At 39.6% G+C, this 16686-nt stretch overlaps 1 protein-coding gene across 13 annotated transcripts in view; it reads left to right on the forward strand.

Annotated features, from left to right (window-relative positions):
* The window catches only part of ALPK1 (alpha kinase 1), a 129586-nt gene extending 113476 nt beyond the window's left edge, over positions 1-16110 (forward strand). For all 13 annotated transcript variants that reach the window (XM_041759451.1, XM_041759447.1, XM_041759450.1 and 10 more), the window contains 7 exons: positions 25-120; positions 1918-2022; positions 2968-5074; positions 7890-8043; positions 12522-12684; positions 14077-14263; positions 15601-16110. In XM_041759451.1, coding sequence (XP_041615385.1) covers positions 25-120; positions 1918-2022; positions 2968-5074; positions 7890-8043; positions 12522-12684; positions 14077-14263; positions 15601-15800 — 3012 coding nt within the window. In that variant the 3' untranslated portion in view covers positions 15801-16110. The remainder of the gene's footprint in view (positions 1-24; positions 121-1917; positions 2023-2967; positions 5075-7889; positions 8044-12521; positions 12685-14076; positions 14264-15600) is intronic.
* Positions 16111-16686: the final 576 nt, after the last annotated feature.

The following is a 16686-nucleotide window of genomic DNA, read 5'->3' on the forward strand; positions in this document are numbered from 1 at the left end:
GTTTTGTTTGTATTTTTCTTACAGGGTATTTCCACGTCACTAGGTATACTGGCAGACATCTTTGTTTCCATGAGCAAAAAAGATTATGAAAAGTTTAAAAACAATCCACAGATTAACTTGGTAATTATCAAGTGTCAAAATCATGGTGCAGAGTGGCATCACCTACAAAACTGCCAATGTTTTTGGTGACTGGTGTATCAATCTCATTCCTTCTCCAGGAGTCAGGGAGCACGGTGTCTCCCCTCTTCAAGTCACATGAACAATCCTGGGGACAATTCTATTGGTGTCCTACCTAGCACCTAGCACAGTACCAGACATATGAGGGTCTACTAAAAAATGACTAATACTAAAAAAATGACTTGTGAATGAATGAATATCATTGAGGTGATAAATGCTTTGAATCCCACTTACTTCCTTTCAAATCATCACAAAATTCAGTTTCCACACTTGGGGCACCTCAGTGATAAGGTAAAGGGGTAACAATTTTAAAGATTTCATTTTTTAAAGTAAGCTCTACATCCAACATGGGGCTTGAAATTACAACTCTGAGATCAAGAGTTGCATGCTCTACTGACTGAGCCAGGCAGGTGCCCCAAAGGGATAACAGTTTTAAAACTTTAATTACCCTCTGCTCAAATCAGACCATGAGTTACTTGTCTAGGTTCTTATCCTTAGTAATAATGATTACTAGTATTTATCTATTCTTTTACAATTTAATATATAGGAGCACATAAAACCCTATGAGGTAGGTAGAGCAAAATGTATCATTCTCATTTTAGAGAAAAACTGACGTCCTGAGAAACTAAGTGAGTTCTATAGTTTGCACCCTGTAAGAAAGAATACTAGGAGCAGAACCCAGGTCTCTGACCAGTCTAGAGCTTTAGCATAGACATTGACCTGTTCTCCTGCACTGAACTGGTATTGAGATTTTTAATATTATCATGAAGATTGCCATCTTTATTAAATACTAAAGTGACATAGTAATCATATTTAATAGTAATTAGTGTAGCATAAGAATACATGCAGCTTGCTGCTAGCAATCTGAGTCTTAGCAAAATGTTGCTTTTGCTGTCAGACCAACACACAAGAAAAGGGTTATATCCCTTGTTCAGTGAAGTTGTCTTTGATGATTGCTTAAAATTATAAACTGCCAGGCTGCCTGGCTGAGCATGTGACTCTTGTCCTCAGGGTTGTGAGTTCAAGCCCCACATTGGGTTTAGAGCTTACTTTAAAAAAAAAAAAAAGATTAAATTAAATTTTTAAAAATTGTAAACTGCCTCCCTATCCTGAACCTCTTTGTGGCCCCTTCCTGCTTTTTCTCTAGAACAGTTATCACCATGTCAGATACCATGCATTTTACTCATTTTGTGTATTGACTGATCTCTTCCCCTCAACAGGAAGTAAGTTTATTGTAGGCTCACTGCTATCTCCTTCATGTCTAGAACAGTGCCTGGCACATGGAGGTACACACATTTCTAGGATGAATGAATGAATCTTAATTGCCGTGAAATCATACATTAAAAGGTTCTTTGCTAAGAACAGTGTAGAAATCATCAGCTCATCTGGCTGCAAAATATGCAGAGTTCCTGTGAACAAAGAGTTGCATGATCCTCCAGAGAAACTTGTGTAAACTATTTTGTATAGGCAGGCATTTGTGAATTTTTGCACACACTAGGCCCTCTCTGAGGAGGGAGGGGGGATGGGTTGTGTATGGGTGCTGGGGGAAAGGACACTCACTCAACAATCTAGGGGTTTGGGGCCACTTAACTCTTTCTTGGCACTGTTCTGAAATGGTTGTGATGAGGGGCAGAGTGTTTTTCAGAATACTGAAAGAAAAGCAAAGGAATTTCATAGCCTGACTTTTGCTAATGGACAAATAATTGTCAATACAACACTTGGCTTCCTATTTTTTCACAGGGTTTTTTGAAGGAGTTTGACCACCATTTGCTCTCAGCTGCAGAAGCCTGCAAACTGGCAGCTGCCTTCAGTCCCTACACACCTCTGTTTGTGCTCACAGCTGTGGTAAGGAGGGTGCAGCCCCTTGCTGAACTGCTCCCCAGTGAGAGGAGTAACCAGTGAGAGGGAAGGTCTAACCTAAAGTGGGCTTTGTGCACATCATTAGATCATTGTGATCAGGCCTTAAGTGTAGAAAAGTTTTATCAGAGTAGTGACATCCTGTTGGAAGCTAAATTAATTCAGCCTAGGGGTATGATATTGTCTGCCTTATACCAATGGCCAAGCACATCAGAATTGCCCAAAGAGTCCTTTAGAAATGCACATTCCTAGTCCACCCTAGATCCACTAAATGCAAATCTCTGGATCCACTAAATCCAAAATCTCTCGTTTTGAAATACTGCCCAGGTGCAGAGGGGTTTGGAAGCTGCTACTCTGTTGTTTTGAGTACTATTAAATAAATGATGTTTTTGTATGTAGCAGCCTCCTTTTCACAGAGAAAATTACTATGTCCAATTCCCATATATAGACTCTCTTTGTTGAAACTAACAACAGCAGTAACAGCAACAACAAATTTATCATCTTTGATCAAAAAGTATCAGGCCTGGGGCCACCCAGCTGGTTCAGTTAGAGGAGCATGCAGCTCTTGATCTCAGCGTCATGAGCTCGAGCCCCACATTGGGTGTAGACATTACTAAAAAGAATAAAAAAAAAAAAAAAAGAATAAATAAAAAAATCTTTAAAAGTATGAGGCAAACAGCAAGATTGTAGTTAAAACTAATTTCTTCCCCCTCATGCCAACCAATCACATGTATCCCAGGCCCTGCTCCTGATTCACCAAAAAGATATTAGGTCCTTGACTCAATACTTGATTGTATATATTTTTTAGAATATCTGGCAAGTGTTTATTTTCCTAAAATATTTCTAATTGCTGCCCCCCAGGAATGAAGTTTTTCCTGATTCACTTCCAGTTTCTAATTCAATTTCTGATTTTGTATTTGCTATTTTGCTCAGAATATCCGTGGCACATGCTTGTTGTCATACAGCAGTTCTAATGACTGTCCTCCAGAAATGAAAAATTCATATCTGCATGAGGCCAAAGAAGCGTTTGAAATTGGCCTCCTCACCAAGAGATATGATGAGCCAGTTACTGGAAAACAAGAGCTTCATAGTCTTCTCAAAGCTGCTTTCGGCCTTACCACAGTGCACCAAAGACTCTATGGGGAAACAGAGATGGTCCATGTAGCAAGTCAGCTCTGTAATAAAGCTATGGGAAAGCTGTACAGTTTCAGTACTTCCTCTGGAAGTCAGGAGAGAGAAGTTCTCTCTCAGGAGATCTTGTCAATTATTGCCCATGTAAAAGATCATTTACAAATTCAAAGCTTCTCAAATTTAGATGACAAGTCTTATGTTCCAGAGAATTTCAAGCATGGGTTGGATAAACCCATCTTGCATGGGCAAGTGGATTTCCAAAAAATCCTTGAAGCCTATTCACAGCACCATACTTCAGTGTGTCAAGTATTTGAAAGCTCTTGTGGAAACAACAATAAACAGAAAGATACAAAAACGGAAGTCTGTATCACTACTCTAAAAACCAAGACAAGAAACATAGATACTGTATGTACTACTGAAGACAAACCACATTTTCAAAAAAGCATGGTAATATCTTCCTCCCAAATGGTTAAGAATAATCAGGAGAAACTCAGGAGGAAAGGAAGGAAAAACTGGACTCATTCTGATACATTTCGAGTCTCCTTGGATCAAGATGTAGAGACTGAGATTGAGCCACCAGACTACAGCCATGGTGAAGGAGATGTTTTGAACAAGTCTCTGAGTGGCAGTCATTGCTCTAGTTCTTGGAGCAAGTTATCAAGGGTTAGTTCTTCTACAAGCTGGGAAGAAGTAAATTATATTGATGACAGGCCAACCAGAAAGGAGCCTTGCAAAGAAGAACATTTTGTGGATACTCAGTGTTCCACTGCCTTGTCTGAAGAGGTAGAGCTCAATGAGGAAAACAGAGCTTCACATCCACTGTCTTCAAAGCTTTATGGTCTCTCTCTCCAAGTGTCCAAGGATGACAGTTTAGAGTCTTCTCAAAATCAGCTACAAAAACATGTGCCCTTGACAACCTTTTGTCCTCATAATACAACAGGCATGTTCTTGGCCTCTGGTGCAGAGCTGCTAGGAGCTCCAGAAGGTGTACAGAAAGTCAGAAACACGGGATCCAGAAATACTTCTCATTCCAGACGCTTGTTTGATTCTGCTTCTTTGTCCTCTTCTGATTCTGTTTGGCCCAAGAACATAGCCACATATCCTTTGGTCCAAGAAGAAACCTTTGAACTAATTGAATCTCCAGAAATCAACTGTGATGCCAGAGACAGGCATGGAGAAGAAATCAAGAGAGGCACGGACCTTACATTTAAAGATATTTCCTCCTGGGTTGACCCGGAAGGAGAAACAGTGGAAAAAGAAGAGGCTATGCCCTTAGACTCTCACATAGTCATGGGGGATTCTCTGGACAAAAGTTCTATGATGGCATGTAGCTCTTTCACTTTTCCTTGGCCTGTTCAAAATCCTGACTCAGGAAAGAGTAGTGGCTCAGTGAAAGAGCAGGACATCGACCCTGATGCCTCCACAGTAGATGAGGAGGGCCAACTGCTCGACAGCACAGACATTCACCCCACAAGTGGATGTGGCTCTTCTAGCCTATGTGCTCTGAGGCAGCCGCATGGTCAGGGGGCTGAGACACCCAACCCGTCTGTAAGTAGTAATGTTGCCTTCCTTGATCTTAGCAAGGACTGCACTACCACGGAGGAAGGAAACAAGCCAGGAAGCATTCTAAACTGCAGCCAGAACTCCAGCTCATCTTCAGCGTGGTGGTTGAAATCACCCGCATTTTCTAGCGGTTCTTCTGAGGGGGAAAACCCATGGTCCTTTCTGAATTCCAGTGGAAGTTCTTTTGTTTCATTGCCAGGAATGACAAGGCAAGAGATCCTAGAGGCTCGAACCCTGTACCCTGATGACTTTGAAAAACTCTTGGCAGGGGTGAGACATGATTGGCTGTTAAAGAGACTGGAGAATACTGGAGTTTTTAAGCCTAATCAACTCCACCAAGCACACAGTGAGTACAACCTTTTCAGTAGGTACAGCCTCAGGAAGCCTCTATGTACATTTGGGGTCCTCTGAAGAACTTGATATGTAGATCACTTAAAATTCATGAAAGACACAGACCCCTGTTGCTTTGTGAATATACAGAAAATATGTACTTCAGGGATTTCCCTCACTCTTGGTGTGGTGGACTGTAATGGTCACAAAGACTAGAGGCTTACTCAGGCCACCTCATATATTGGGGGCTTGCCATATCCATATATTGGGGGGTGTGTGCCATATCTACTCAGCATCTGTCTTTTCCATGGATTCTCATTACCAATCAGCTTATTTCTGTTTTTCCCCATTCAGATTCTAGAGGGCAGTTTGACCTAGTTAAACATCACTCTTCTGCTAGGCAGAGATTTTCACACCTGTCCACAAGGTTTCTTTCCAGCCAGTGGATTGAGCAGGTGCCCCCTACTATTGCAATCAGCAACTACTTCTTGCTTATGGAACAACTCAAGGTCACTTACCATAGCAGGGAGCCTGGTTTGGGGCCACCCAGTAGTCAATGTGTCTGTTACAGTTTAGAAGTAGTGGAGAGTCTGGGAAGAAGACAAAAGAAGATTCTTCTCTTAGCCCAGAGGATCACATCATAGCACCCTCCAAGATACTGAAGAATTATTTGAAAAGAAAGAAACAACTCTTTGGGTTGCTAAGCACTAGATACTAAAGCAGTAGTTCTCTGGGTATCTGGGTGGCTCCGTCAGTTAAGTATCCAACTCTTGATTTCAGCTCAGGTCATGATCTCAGGGTCCTAGGATCCAGCACCCTGTGGAGCATAGCATCAGGCTCTATGCTCAGTGGGAAGTCTGCTGGAAGATTCTCTCTCATTCTCTCCTTCTGTCCCTCCCTCCACTCATGCATGTGCTCTCTCTCTCTCAATCTCTCTCAAGTAAATAAATCTATAAATAAATAATTAAATAAAATAAAGTTGTGATTCTCAATCTTGGGACCATATAAGAATCCCCTGGGGGGAGGGAGCTTTTTAAATTTCCAGTACCTCACCCCTGAGATTCCAATCTAATGGGTGTCTGAGGTTTGGATTCAGGCATCAGTATTTTTTAGTAGCTCTTCAGTGAGTTTTTAGAAAGACAATGTCAGTAACTTTGCTTCAAAGTATTCCAGTGTTTGGCCTGCTGCCTTGAGAAGACTAAAATACAGATCAGGTTGTTAAAAAAGAAGCAAAATGTTCTTCTATAATAGGTTTTCCCTATTCACTATTCCCTTTTTAGGGATTTTGTAGGTTCAGAATCACATTTCTTAGAGTTAGGTAACTGCTTTATTGTTATGCCTATGTGCCAGTTTATGGGTAAAAAGCCACATGTACATGATCTCAAACCCATTATGGGAACATTACCATCCCTAGTGTTCAGATAAGAAAAACAGAGAAAACCCAAAGAAACAAAACAGGTTATACATCCTCCTTCTTTCTTCCCTCAGCTCATTATCCTTCCTATGAATGTGTGCAAGCAGCTTACCTTGTTTCCACCCTCAGCTTCTCTGATTGAGAGGCCCAAATGTGGTCACTCTTCTCAGCCGCCAGTCTTCTCCCTCCCCAGCCCCAGACCTGAGAGTTTATCTTACTTTGCATACTTTCTCTCCTGAGTCTCCTATAACTTCACTCATTATCACAACCTTTTTCACTTCATTTTAACTTGGATCCCAAAATGTTGCACTTCTTCCTCAGAATTCATGTCTTTCCTCTCAAATAAATGCTTTCTTGCTAGCACTGTTCTGCCTTTCCTTAAGGTAGAGACACTTTTTGTTTTTCCTTCTTTTTTTTTTTTTAAGATTTTATGTATTTCTTCATGACACACACACACACACACACACACACAGAGGCAGAGACACAGGCAGAGGGAGAAGCAGGCCCCACGCAGAGAGCCCGATGTGGGACTCGATCCTGGGACCCCAGAATCATGCTTGGGCCAAAGGCAGACGCTAAACCGCTTTGCCACCCAAGGATTTCCCCCTTTGCTTTTCCTTCTTATCTTTTCCTTTTTTGGTTGAGTAGCATCTTTGTACAGTTAGCTGTGTTTTGTCAAGTAATTCCTGGACTTTCCCAACTTAAAACAAGTAAGAGAAAATTAAGGTGCACTCTTCTGGGTAACCATGATTTCTGGAGTTGCCAGGAATCTCTGAGATATATTTCATTTATTTCAATCTATATCGTCTGGCACAGGTAGTAGGCTGCATTATCTGGCGCCCCCAGATAATTAGAAGGTGCAAGCATATATCACTCTTCCAAGGTGGTCTCTGGGGTTTTGCTATTTAAAAAGCCCATTGTTGGGGCCCCTGGGTGGCTCAGTCGGTTAAGCATCTGCCTTCGGTTCAGGTATGATCCTGGGGTCCTGGGATTGAGCCTTGCATTGGGATCCTTGCTCAGCAAGGAGCCTCCTCCCTCTCCTCCCTGCTCATGCTCTCTCCATTATCTCTCTCTCTTTCTCTCAAAGAAGTAAATAAATGACCTTTACAAAATAAAAATAAAATAAATAAAAAGCCATTTGTTTTCCACCATTTTCATATAGAAACTCTGGTCTTACCCTAATCTCTCGCCATCATAAGCAAGGGATTTTGCGAATCTTTGTTATATTTACTTTTTTATTGTACTACACTAGCTTTGTAGTAGTAGTCAGAGAGGAGGCTGAAATATGAGAAAATGACTAAAGAAGCTGAAGATTTCAGACAAGCTGGATTCAAATTTGTGTCACATTGATTTTATTCATGAATTGTAACATCTCTTTGAAAATAACATCCATTTTTATTTTATCTTTTTTTCCCAGATGCTCTTTTATTAAAATACTCTAAAAAATCAGAATTATGGACAGCCCAAGAAACTATTGTATATTTGGGGGACTACCTGAATGTGAAGAAGAAAGGCAGACAAAGAAATGCTTTTTGGGTTCATCATCTTCATCAAGAAGAAACTCTGGGGAGGTATTTCTTTAAAACATCTATACCACTAATGTAAAAGGGGCTACTTATGCCTTTTTGCTAATTAATCAATTATGAGATTTTGAAAGGGCTGGAAAAGTTGTCCACATTGTATATTTTCAGATTCCTACTTCCTCCTCCTCCTCATTAATTAATAGCAAGTTACCACACACTGACCAACATTATTCAGCCATTTTACATAGACGTACATGATGTCAAACCTCTCAGGGAGACATTGTTACTCTCATTGTAAAGATAAGAAAAATGGAGTTTCTGACCATATGGCAGAACAGAGAGCCTCAAACACTCCCACTAAAAATGCTGGCAAGAAGTCTAGTTCAACTATGGAAACCATTTATACGTAAATAAATGAGCCTGCAAAAAAGGTAGGAAAATCCTTTGAGGCTAGGGATGAAGACTATCCAGGGATATGGGTGCATAAGCCCTTATGACATCACTATAGAAGTTTTGAGTGGGGTGGGATGAGATGGCATTGACATCTGTAATATGAAGTTACACATGTAAGGGAGTGAGTTTAGAGACCATCCAGATAAAGCAGGGATGCAGGAATGGCTACATACTGAAGGAAAAAGCTATCTTAAAACAAACAAACAAACAAACAAACAGGGATTCCTGGGTGGCTCAGCGGTTTAGCACTGCTTTCAGCCCAGGGCGTAATCCTGGAGTCCTGGGATGGAGTCCCATATGTTTCTGCCTCTCTCTGTCTCTCATGAATATATAAAGAAAATCTTAAAAAAAAAAAAAAAAAAAGAAAGCAAGCAAAAAAAAAAAAGAAAGCAAGCACAACACCTCTGGGTGCCTGGGTGGCTCAGTTGATTAAGTGTCTGACTCTTGATTTCGGCTCAGGTCATGCTCTCAGAGTTGTGAGATCAAGCCCTGCATCAGTCTCCCCATTCAAGAGGGAGTCTGCTTGAGATTTTTCTCTCCCTCTGCCCCTCCACCTGCCTGCACTCTCTCTCACTATCAAATAAATAAATAAATCTTTTTAAAAATTCTAAAAACACCCCACTGAGGTAAACACTCGAAAATTTTTTTGTTTGGCCTTAGTTCTTGATGACAACTTCAAGCAAAAGCTCACATGAAAAGGTTAGTCACCTCAGGTGGTCCCCATTGTGTTTGAGGCCTAATTTTACATCATCTGTGTATTTAAAAAGATCTGTAAAGCCAGAATTTTAAGGTGGACCCTGTTATTTATCCAAATCTAAATTATGTAAGAAATAAATAGGAAGAGAGGGAATGAGAGACAGTAAGAAATTGGGTGATTTTTAAATAGTGGAAGTTTATTTCTTGAAAAGGTTGTTGATGATGATAATAATGATAGAAACATGTAAATATAGTTACCAAGTATTTAAGTGCCAAGCCTTATTTTATTTATTTTTATTTTTATTTTTTAAAATATTTTATTTATTTATTCATGAGAGACACACTGAGAGAGAGAGAGGCACAGAGACACCGGCATAGAGAGAAGCAGGCTCCATGCAGGGAGCCTGATGTGGGACTCGATCCCGGGTCTCCAGGATCATGCCCTGGGCCAAAGGCAGCGCTAAACTATGCTGAGCCGCCCGGGCTGCCCATAATTTATATACTAGTTTAATTAATCATCACAAAACACTATGAGATAAATATTATTATCCCCACTGTACAGAAGAGGGAACTGAGGCACAAAAATGTTAAGTTACTTGCCCCATATCACACATACAGGTGATGAAGCCATGTGTTATGGATTGAATGATTTTTCTAAGATTTTATTTATTAGAGAGAGAGAACACGAGCAGAGGTAGAGGCAGAGAGAGAAGCAGGCTCCCCACTGAGCAGGGAGCCCAATGTGGGGCTCAATCCTAGGACTCTGAGATCATGACTTAAGCTGAAGGCAGACATCTAACCAACTGAGCCACCCAGGGACCCGAAATGATTTTTTAACAGTTCTGTACTGTAGTCTCAAATTCATATGTTGAAGTCCTACCCCCTAGTACTCAGAGTGTGATCTTATTGAAATAGAGTCATTGCAGATATCATTAGTTAAGATGAGGTCATGCTTGAGTTAGGTGGGCCCCTCATCCACTATGACTGGTGTTCTTATAAAAGGAGATTTGGAGATAGACATGCACAAGGAGAATGCATGTAACATTGTAGTTGTGTTGCCACAAGGCAGGAACCAACAAAAGCCAGGAGAGAGGATTGGAAAACATCCTTCCCTAATGGCTTCAGATGGAACATGACCCTGCTGACATTTTGACCTTGAATTTCTATGCTCCAGAACTGTGAGGGAATCAGTTTCTTTTGTTTAATCACTCAATTTATGGCACTTGGTTATAGCAGCCCTAAGAAACTAATACAGCAGGATACATCATAGGAGGAGCTGAGTTGGAAAATTAAAGAGAGCATAAGAAATGTGGAAGATGGATTGAGAGGGTCCAACGTATGTCTGATCAGAAAGAAATAACAGAGCAAATAGAGAAGAATTACTATTTGAATAGATAATATGTGATAATTTCCCAAAATTGTCAAAACACATTAATCTTCGAGTACAGGAATCATAGTGAATCCTAAATAGGATAGAGAAGGAAGGAAGAAACTAGGAAGGAAGGAGGAAAGAAAAGAAAAGAGGGCAGGCGATCGAAAATCCACTTCTAGCTACATAGTAATAAAACTTCAGAACACCAAGGATAAAGAAATAATCTTAAAAACTGTCAAAGAAAAAAGAGTTTACAAGTAACAAATCCTTACTAAAGAAAATGATCCCCACAAAATGGCATAAGATGCCAGAAAGAATGAGCCTCTGTTCCCAGATTAATGATCCTGTACCTAGCCCTGGAGGTCCTCTGATAGAATATTTGGGAAGTGCTCCAGTACCAGGGTTTGCTCAGAGTTCTGAACTGATTCAAAGCTATTGCAGGCCCAGGGTCTGCCCGTAGTAGAAATGCTTGCAGCACAGGACCCCCGTTGTGACAACTGCTCCTCTACTGGCTGCTTTCGGATGCCATAGAGGTTCCTCCTCTGTCAGATTTCCTTTTTTTATTTTTTTTAAAGATTTTATTTTTATTTATTTATTGTTTGTTTGTTGGTTTGTTTGTTTATTTTCTAGAGAGATAGCTCAAGCAGGGAGAGGGGTAGAGAGGGGGAGAGAGAGAGAGAGAGAGAATCTCAGACAGACTCTGCCCTGAGTGCAGAGCCCATCACTGGCCTCAATCTCATGACCCTGAGATCAAGACCTGAGCCAAAACCAAGAGCTGGACATTCTGGAGAGAGTTTTCTCTAGTTGAAGTCTATAACTAACAATTCTCTTTGATTTTTGGAGGTCGGTCTAGACACATGCAAATTCCTTGTAAATTGACACTAGTTTACAGCAAAATATAAACTATGGTAAGGTGGGACAGTTACTGTTTTGCTCCTTTCAGCACCTAATCATTGACTGCCTCATATCTTGTTTCCAGCTATGCATAAGTCCTTGAAATATACAAATATTTCACACTTCCTTTAAAACACTCAGGACTGGCACAGTGCTACACACATACTAGGTGATGATGGAAACAAGTATTTGTAACGATGAAGTAATCACATAAGGAAAGGATAAAGGAAGGCTTCAGATTGATTAATTGACCTGTGTATGGCCACATTGCAGGTAGTAAAAGACCTGGTTGCAGAGTCTGCACTTTCCAGGGTCCATCTTGGCTCTCTTGGCTTACCAAGGAAGTCTGGCAAACTGCTACAGTACGTGGACCCTCTCTCTATAATCAGTATCATCCTTAGTCAGTGTATCAGACAGTACTCTTCAGAAAAAAGAACCAAGAAGATGTATATACATATAGACAGAGAGGTATTGTCAGGAATTGGTTTGCATGGATAGAGGCCAGAAAATCTCAAGATCTACAGCTGGCAAGCTGGAGACCCAGGAGAGCTATTGGTATAGTTTCAGGACAAAGGCCAGCAGGCTCAAGATGCAGGAAGAACTGATGTTTCAGTTCAAGTCCAAAAGTAGGAAAAGACCAGTGTCCCAGCTCAAAGGCAGTTTAGCAAGAGGAATTCTCTCTAACTTGGGAGAAGGTCAGTCTTTTTGTTCTACTTTTGTCCTTCAACTGATTGGATTAAGCCCACTCAAATTAGGGAGGGCGACCTGCTTTACTCAGTCTATTGATTGAAATGTGAAATTCATCCAAAAACAACCTCACAAAAACATGCAGAATAATGGTTGATCAAATATTTGGGCACGCTGTAGTCAAGATGGCACATACAATTAACCATCACAGTCAGCCAACATGAATTATGTTCTGTTGTTCAGGGCCTTACGAAATTATTTGAGTCATGAGATAAGTCAAGATAACGAATATTGACTGTCTAAGGTAGAGAAAGAGTAACATCTTTCAAGCATTTTTGCATATCTCCTCTGGTCTCCACTCTCATTACTCTGTGATAAGATCACTTTTGCATTTCTTTTGTGTGTTTTTTTTCTCTGGTCATAGATATGTTGGAAAAGAATATAAGGAGCAGAAGGGACTCTGGCACCACTTCACTGATGTGGAACGGCAAATGACCGCCCAGCACTATGTGACAGAATTTAACAAGAGACTTTATGAACAAAATATTCCAACACAGATATTCTATATCCCATCCACAGTATTGCTGGTAAGATTGAAGAGAGCTAGGGTTTGGTTAAGTGGGCCTCTAAGTATATATTAGGTTAGATTTTTGGTAAAATCCAATAAACTTGGGATGCCTGGGTGGCTCAACCATTGAGCCAACCTGCCTATGGCTCAGGGCGTGATGGGTCCTGGAATTGAGTCCCGCATCAAACTCCCCGCAGGGAGCCTGCTTCTCCTGCTGCCTATGTTCTGCCTCTCTTTCTGTGTCTCTCATGCATAAATAAATAAAATCTTTTTTAAAAATCCAATAAACTCAGTTACCAAAATCCTTCACCTACTTCATCTGCTTCATCTACTTCGAGAAATATGTAAGAACCATGACCTTCTACACCCTGAATACATCATTTGGATCTTCCAAGTCACTCTTTTAATTCTGGTATCTGGTCCCACATGGTCAAGTTAGCGATTTTAGCATCCTTTCTCTGTGTACTGTCTGTACTTTCAAAGAGAGAAGAAGGACCCTAAAGATTTTATGAAGTGCAAATTATCCCAACATGATGCATGAATTCCCTGTTTTACATCTGTTAGTCCCTATCCCTGGCAACCAAGTAATTACTAAGTAATTACTTTAGCTTAAACAATTTTATGTAGAAAAAATAATTATTCCCTTTTCCCTTTCAATTAATTCCAGTTGTTAGGAAGTTCTTAGATTTAGCCCAAATCTCTCTTCCTCTGATTTCTACCTATGAATTACAGCTCCGCCTTCTGGGGTCATTGAGACCAATCTGTTTTTAACTATATAAAAGCAACCATCCATCTCCACAGACTTTTCTCTTTTTTGGATTAAGAATACCCTGCCTCCCAAATAGATTGGATCCTTAGTTCATTCACACATAAAAGATACATATTACTTTACTTTGGACAAAGACATTTTTTAGACTCATATTTTATTACTTCCAATAATAGCTATCATTCACTTTCTTTGTGTCAAGCACTATACCAGGCATTTAGCACATTAACTCTAACCTTTGAAACAACTCTGCAAAATAGATCATACACACAAATGCTTGAGATGATATTCCAGCCCAGCATTCCAATGCATGATCTATCTACATGTCCTGACGAGCTAGCTCCCTAGGGTAGGTCACTTCATGGCCTCATTTTTAAGTGAGCATTTTAATAAAAGAATAATAATAATTTTAGGTTCTATTATACGCCACATAAAGTGTTAAGCACTTTACATGGATTTTTCTAATTTAATTCTTTTAACAATGGTATAAAGTAGCTGTTATTTTAATACCTGCTTTACAAATGAGCAAACCAAAATCTCCAGAAGTAGTCGAGCTCCCAAGTGGCAAAGTGAGGTCTACCCAACCCCAAAGCCAGAGGCTTTTGTAGCCATAATGGTACATTGTCTTCCGTTTCTATTTTTCAGATTTTGGAAGGCAAGACAATAAAGGGATGTATCAGTGTGGAACCTTACATACTGGGGGAATTTGTAAAATTATCGAATAACACAAAAGTGGTTAAAACAGAATACAAAGCCACAGAATATGGCTTGGCTTATGGCCATTTTTCCTACGAGTTTTCTAATCATAGAGATGTTGTAGTCGATTTACAAGGTATGTGAAATTAAGATTTATTTTTTTATGTTAATGCTATTCATATTAAATGTGAGGTCTTATAACTAGCTCTTTCCAGTCATTATATAATAGACTGTTCAATGCCTAGATTACTATTTGTAATTAAATTAATTGATTTTATTGTATGTAGCAAATGATGTCTGGAAAAAAAAGCTTCTGCAAGTGTCTACAGGGTCACATAATCAGTAAGAAAACCTGGCTCATATTCTACTGAGCTTAATTCTAGAGCAAATCATGGGGGACCCTTGGTGGCTCAGTGGTTTAACGTCTGTCTTCGGCCCAAGGCGTGATCAGGAGTCCTGGGATCAAGTCCCACATCAGGCTTCCTCCATGGAACCTGCTTCTCCCTCTGCCTGTGTGTGTGTCCCTCTGTCTCTTATGAATAAATAAATAAAATCTTTAAAAATAAATTCTAGTGCAAATCCACAGTGACTTTTTAAAATTTCACCTGTGTGTTTGAGTAATGTAGGTTTTTTAATATTGCATGTTTTGATATGTGAAAATCTTTCCACCCTTTCTTTTCTTCAATGGTTTACCTTTATTACAACTATGATATTCATTATAGAATAGAAAATTGTGTGTACTTAAATCTGACTTTTAAAATTTTTTTGCATTTATATTTTAATTTTATTTCAGTTCATCTAGTGTTTTATTTCTCAGAATTATTAGCCGATACTCTTCACTTCATTTAAATGATAAATGAGGTTTATTATCATTATTTTTAGTAATGATACTATGACCATCCCCCAAGATCTTCTCTATCCCCTTCCATAGCATTTATCATCACCCTCTGTTGTATTATATAGTTTGCTTACCTATATTGCTTATTAATCTGTCCCACTTTACTAGAATGTTAGCTCAGTAAGTATAGTGATTTTTTACTCACTTGTTCATTGTTAAATCCTCAGTACTCAAAACAGTGTCTTGTAGTATGTATGCTCAGTAAATATTTGTTAAACAGATGAACTAATGAGTTAGGCACTAAAGCAACTTATGAATCATGAAAGAAATATTTGATATATTGTGACTTTAGTAATTAAACCAAGTGCATTTTATTGCTGTCTAATTCCTTGAAAATTGGTGGTCTAGGTATGTCATATTTGACAAAATTAATTACCTAATATTCAGTTTCCCTTCTTAAACCAAAAATTGGAATACGCAAGACAAATCCCTTAACAGAAACTTATCAAACATTAACCTCAATATGACTGAGTTATTAAAGTACCTCTTTAAGTATATACATTTTCATTTTTCTGAACTACTTCACTGACATTTATAGAGGATTTAATTCTCAGACATGTTTATTTCTCTTTTAGGCTGGGTGACTGGTAATGGAAAAGGGGTCATCTATCTGACAGATCCCCAGATTCACTCTGTCGATCAGAATGATGTCTCTACCAATTTTGGAAAGAAAGGAATTTTTTACTTTTTTAAGCACCAGCACGTGGAATGTAATGAAATATGCCATCGTCTTTCTCTGACAAGACCTTCAGTTGAGAAACCAAATAAATCATAGATGATGTGGCATGGTAATGGGATGAGCTTGGCACTCCTCACCAGTGTCAAGTCTTCCTCTCCTTGCAGGCACACACGGTATGGCATAGCCTGGTCTCCTTGGGCATAGTCAGGGCCTTGGACTACTTCTGGCTAATAATTTGTGAGATGAATGTGTATCAACTTCAGGCCCATTTAATTGCCAGTGCATGGACTCCTGGATAGCTCAGCGGTTGAGCATCTGCCTTTGGCTCAGGGCATGATCCTGGAGTTCCGGGATCGAGTCCCACATCAGGCTTCCTGCATGGAGCCTGCTTCTCCCTCTGCCTATGTCTCTGCCTCTCTCTCTGTGTGTGTGTCACTCATGAATAAATAAATAAAATCTCTAAAGAAAAAAATAATTGTGAGTGCAAGATGCTGTGGAGTTGCTTTCATCCTGCCACAATTGCCAAGAATATATGAGGATATAGCTGCTTATCAGTGTAAGTCCTGCAGTGAGGGCAACATGGTAGAGGCCTCCACTGACCCATCATGGACACAAAACAGATAAGAAATAAACTCTTATGGCTTAAGCCATTGAGATGTGGAGGTTTTCTTCACTATCAGCACTGATACTATGACTATTTTCTTACTCATTCAGGAGTTCTCTGTATGTATAAAAGAATTCAGGATATTGTGATAAGAATTTCAGTTTTCTTCTGTTTGTCTTCTGACATGTGACTTCATATGAAACTTTTTTTCCATGCAGTATTTATTTTATACAGTTGAATTCATTAGTCTTTTATTTTATGGCTTCTAGGTTATATGTTGTATGTAAATCCTCCCTGCCATGGGTTTTCTTTATTCTTAATCCTACCATATTTTCTTCTAGCACATTTGCATTTAGAAAAGGTACAAGGAAAGAATGG

Source organism: Vulpes lagopus, chromosome 6, assembly GCF_018345385.1.
Source record: "Vulpes lagopus strain Blue_001 chromosome 6, ASM1834538v1, whole genome shotgun sequence".
Taxonomy (NCBI): Eukaryota; Metazoa; Chordata; class Mammalia; order Carnivora; family Canidae; genus Vulpes; species Vulpes lagopus.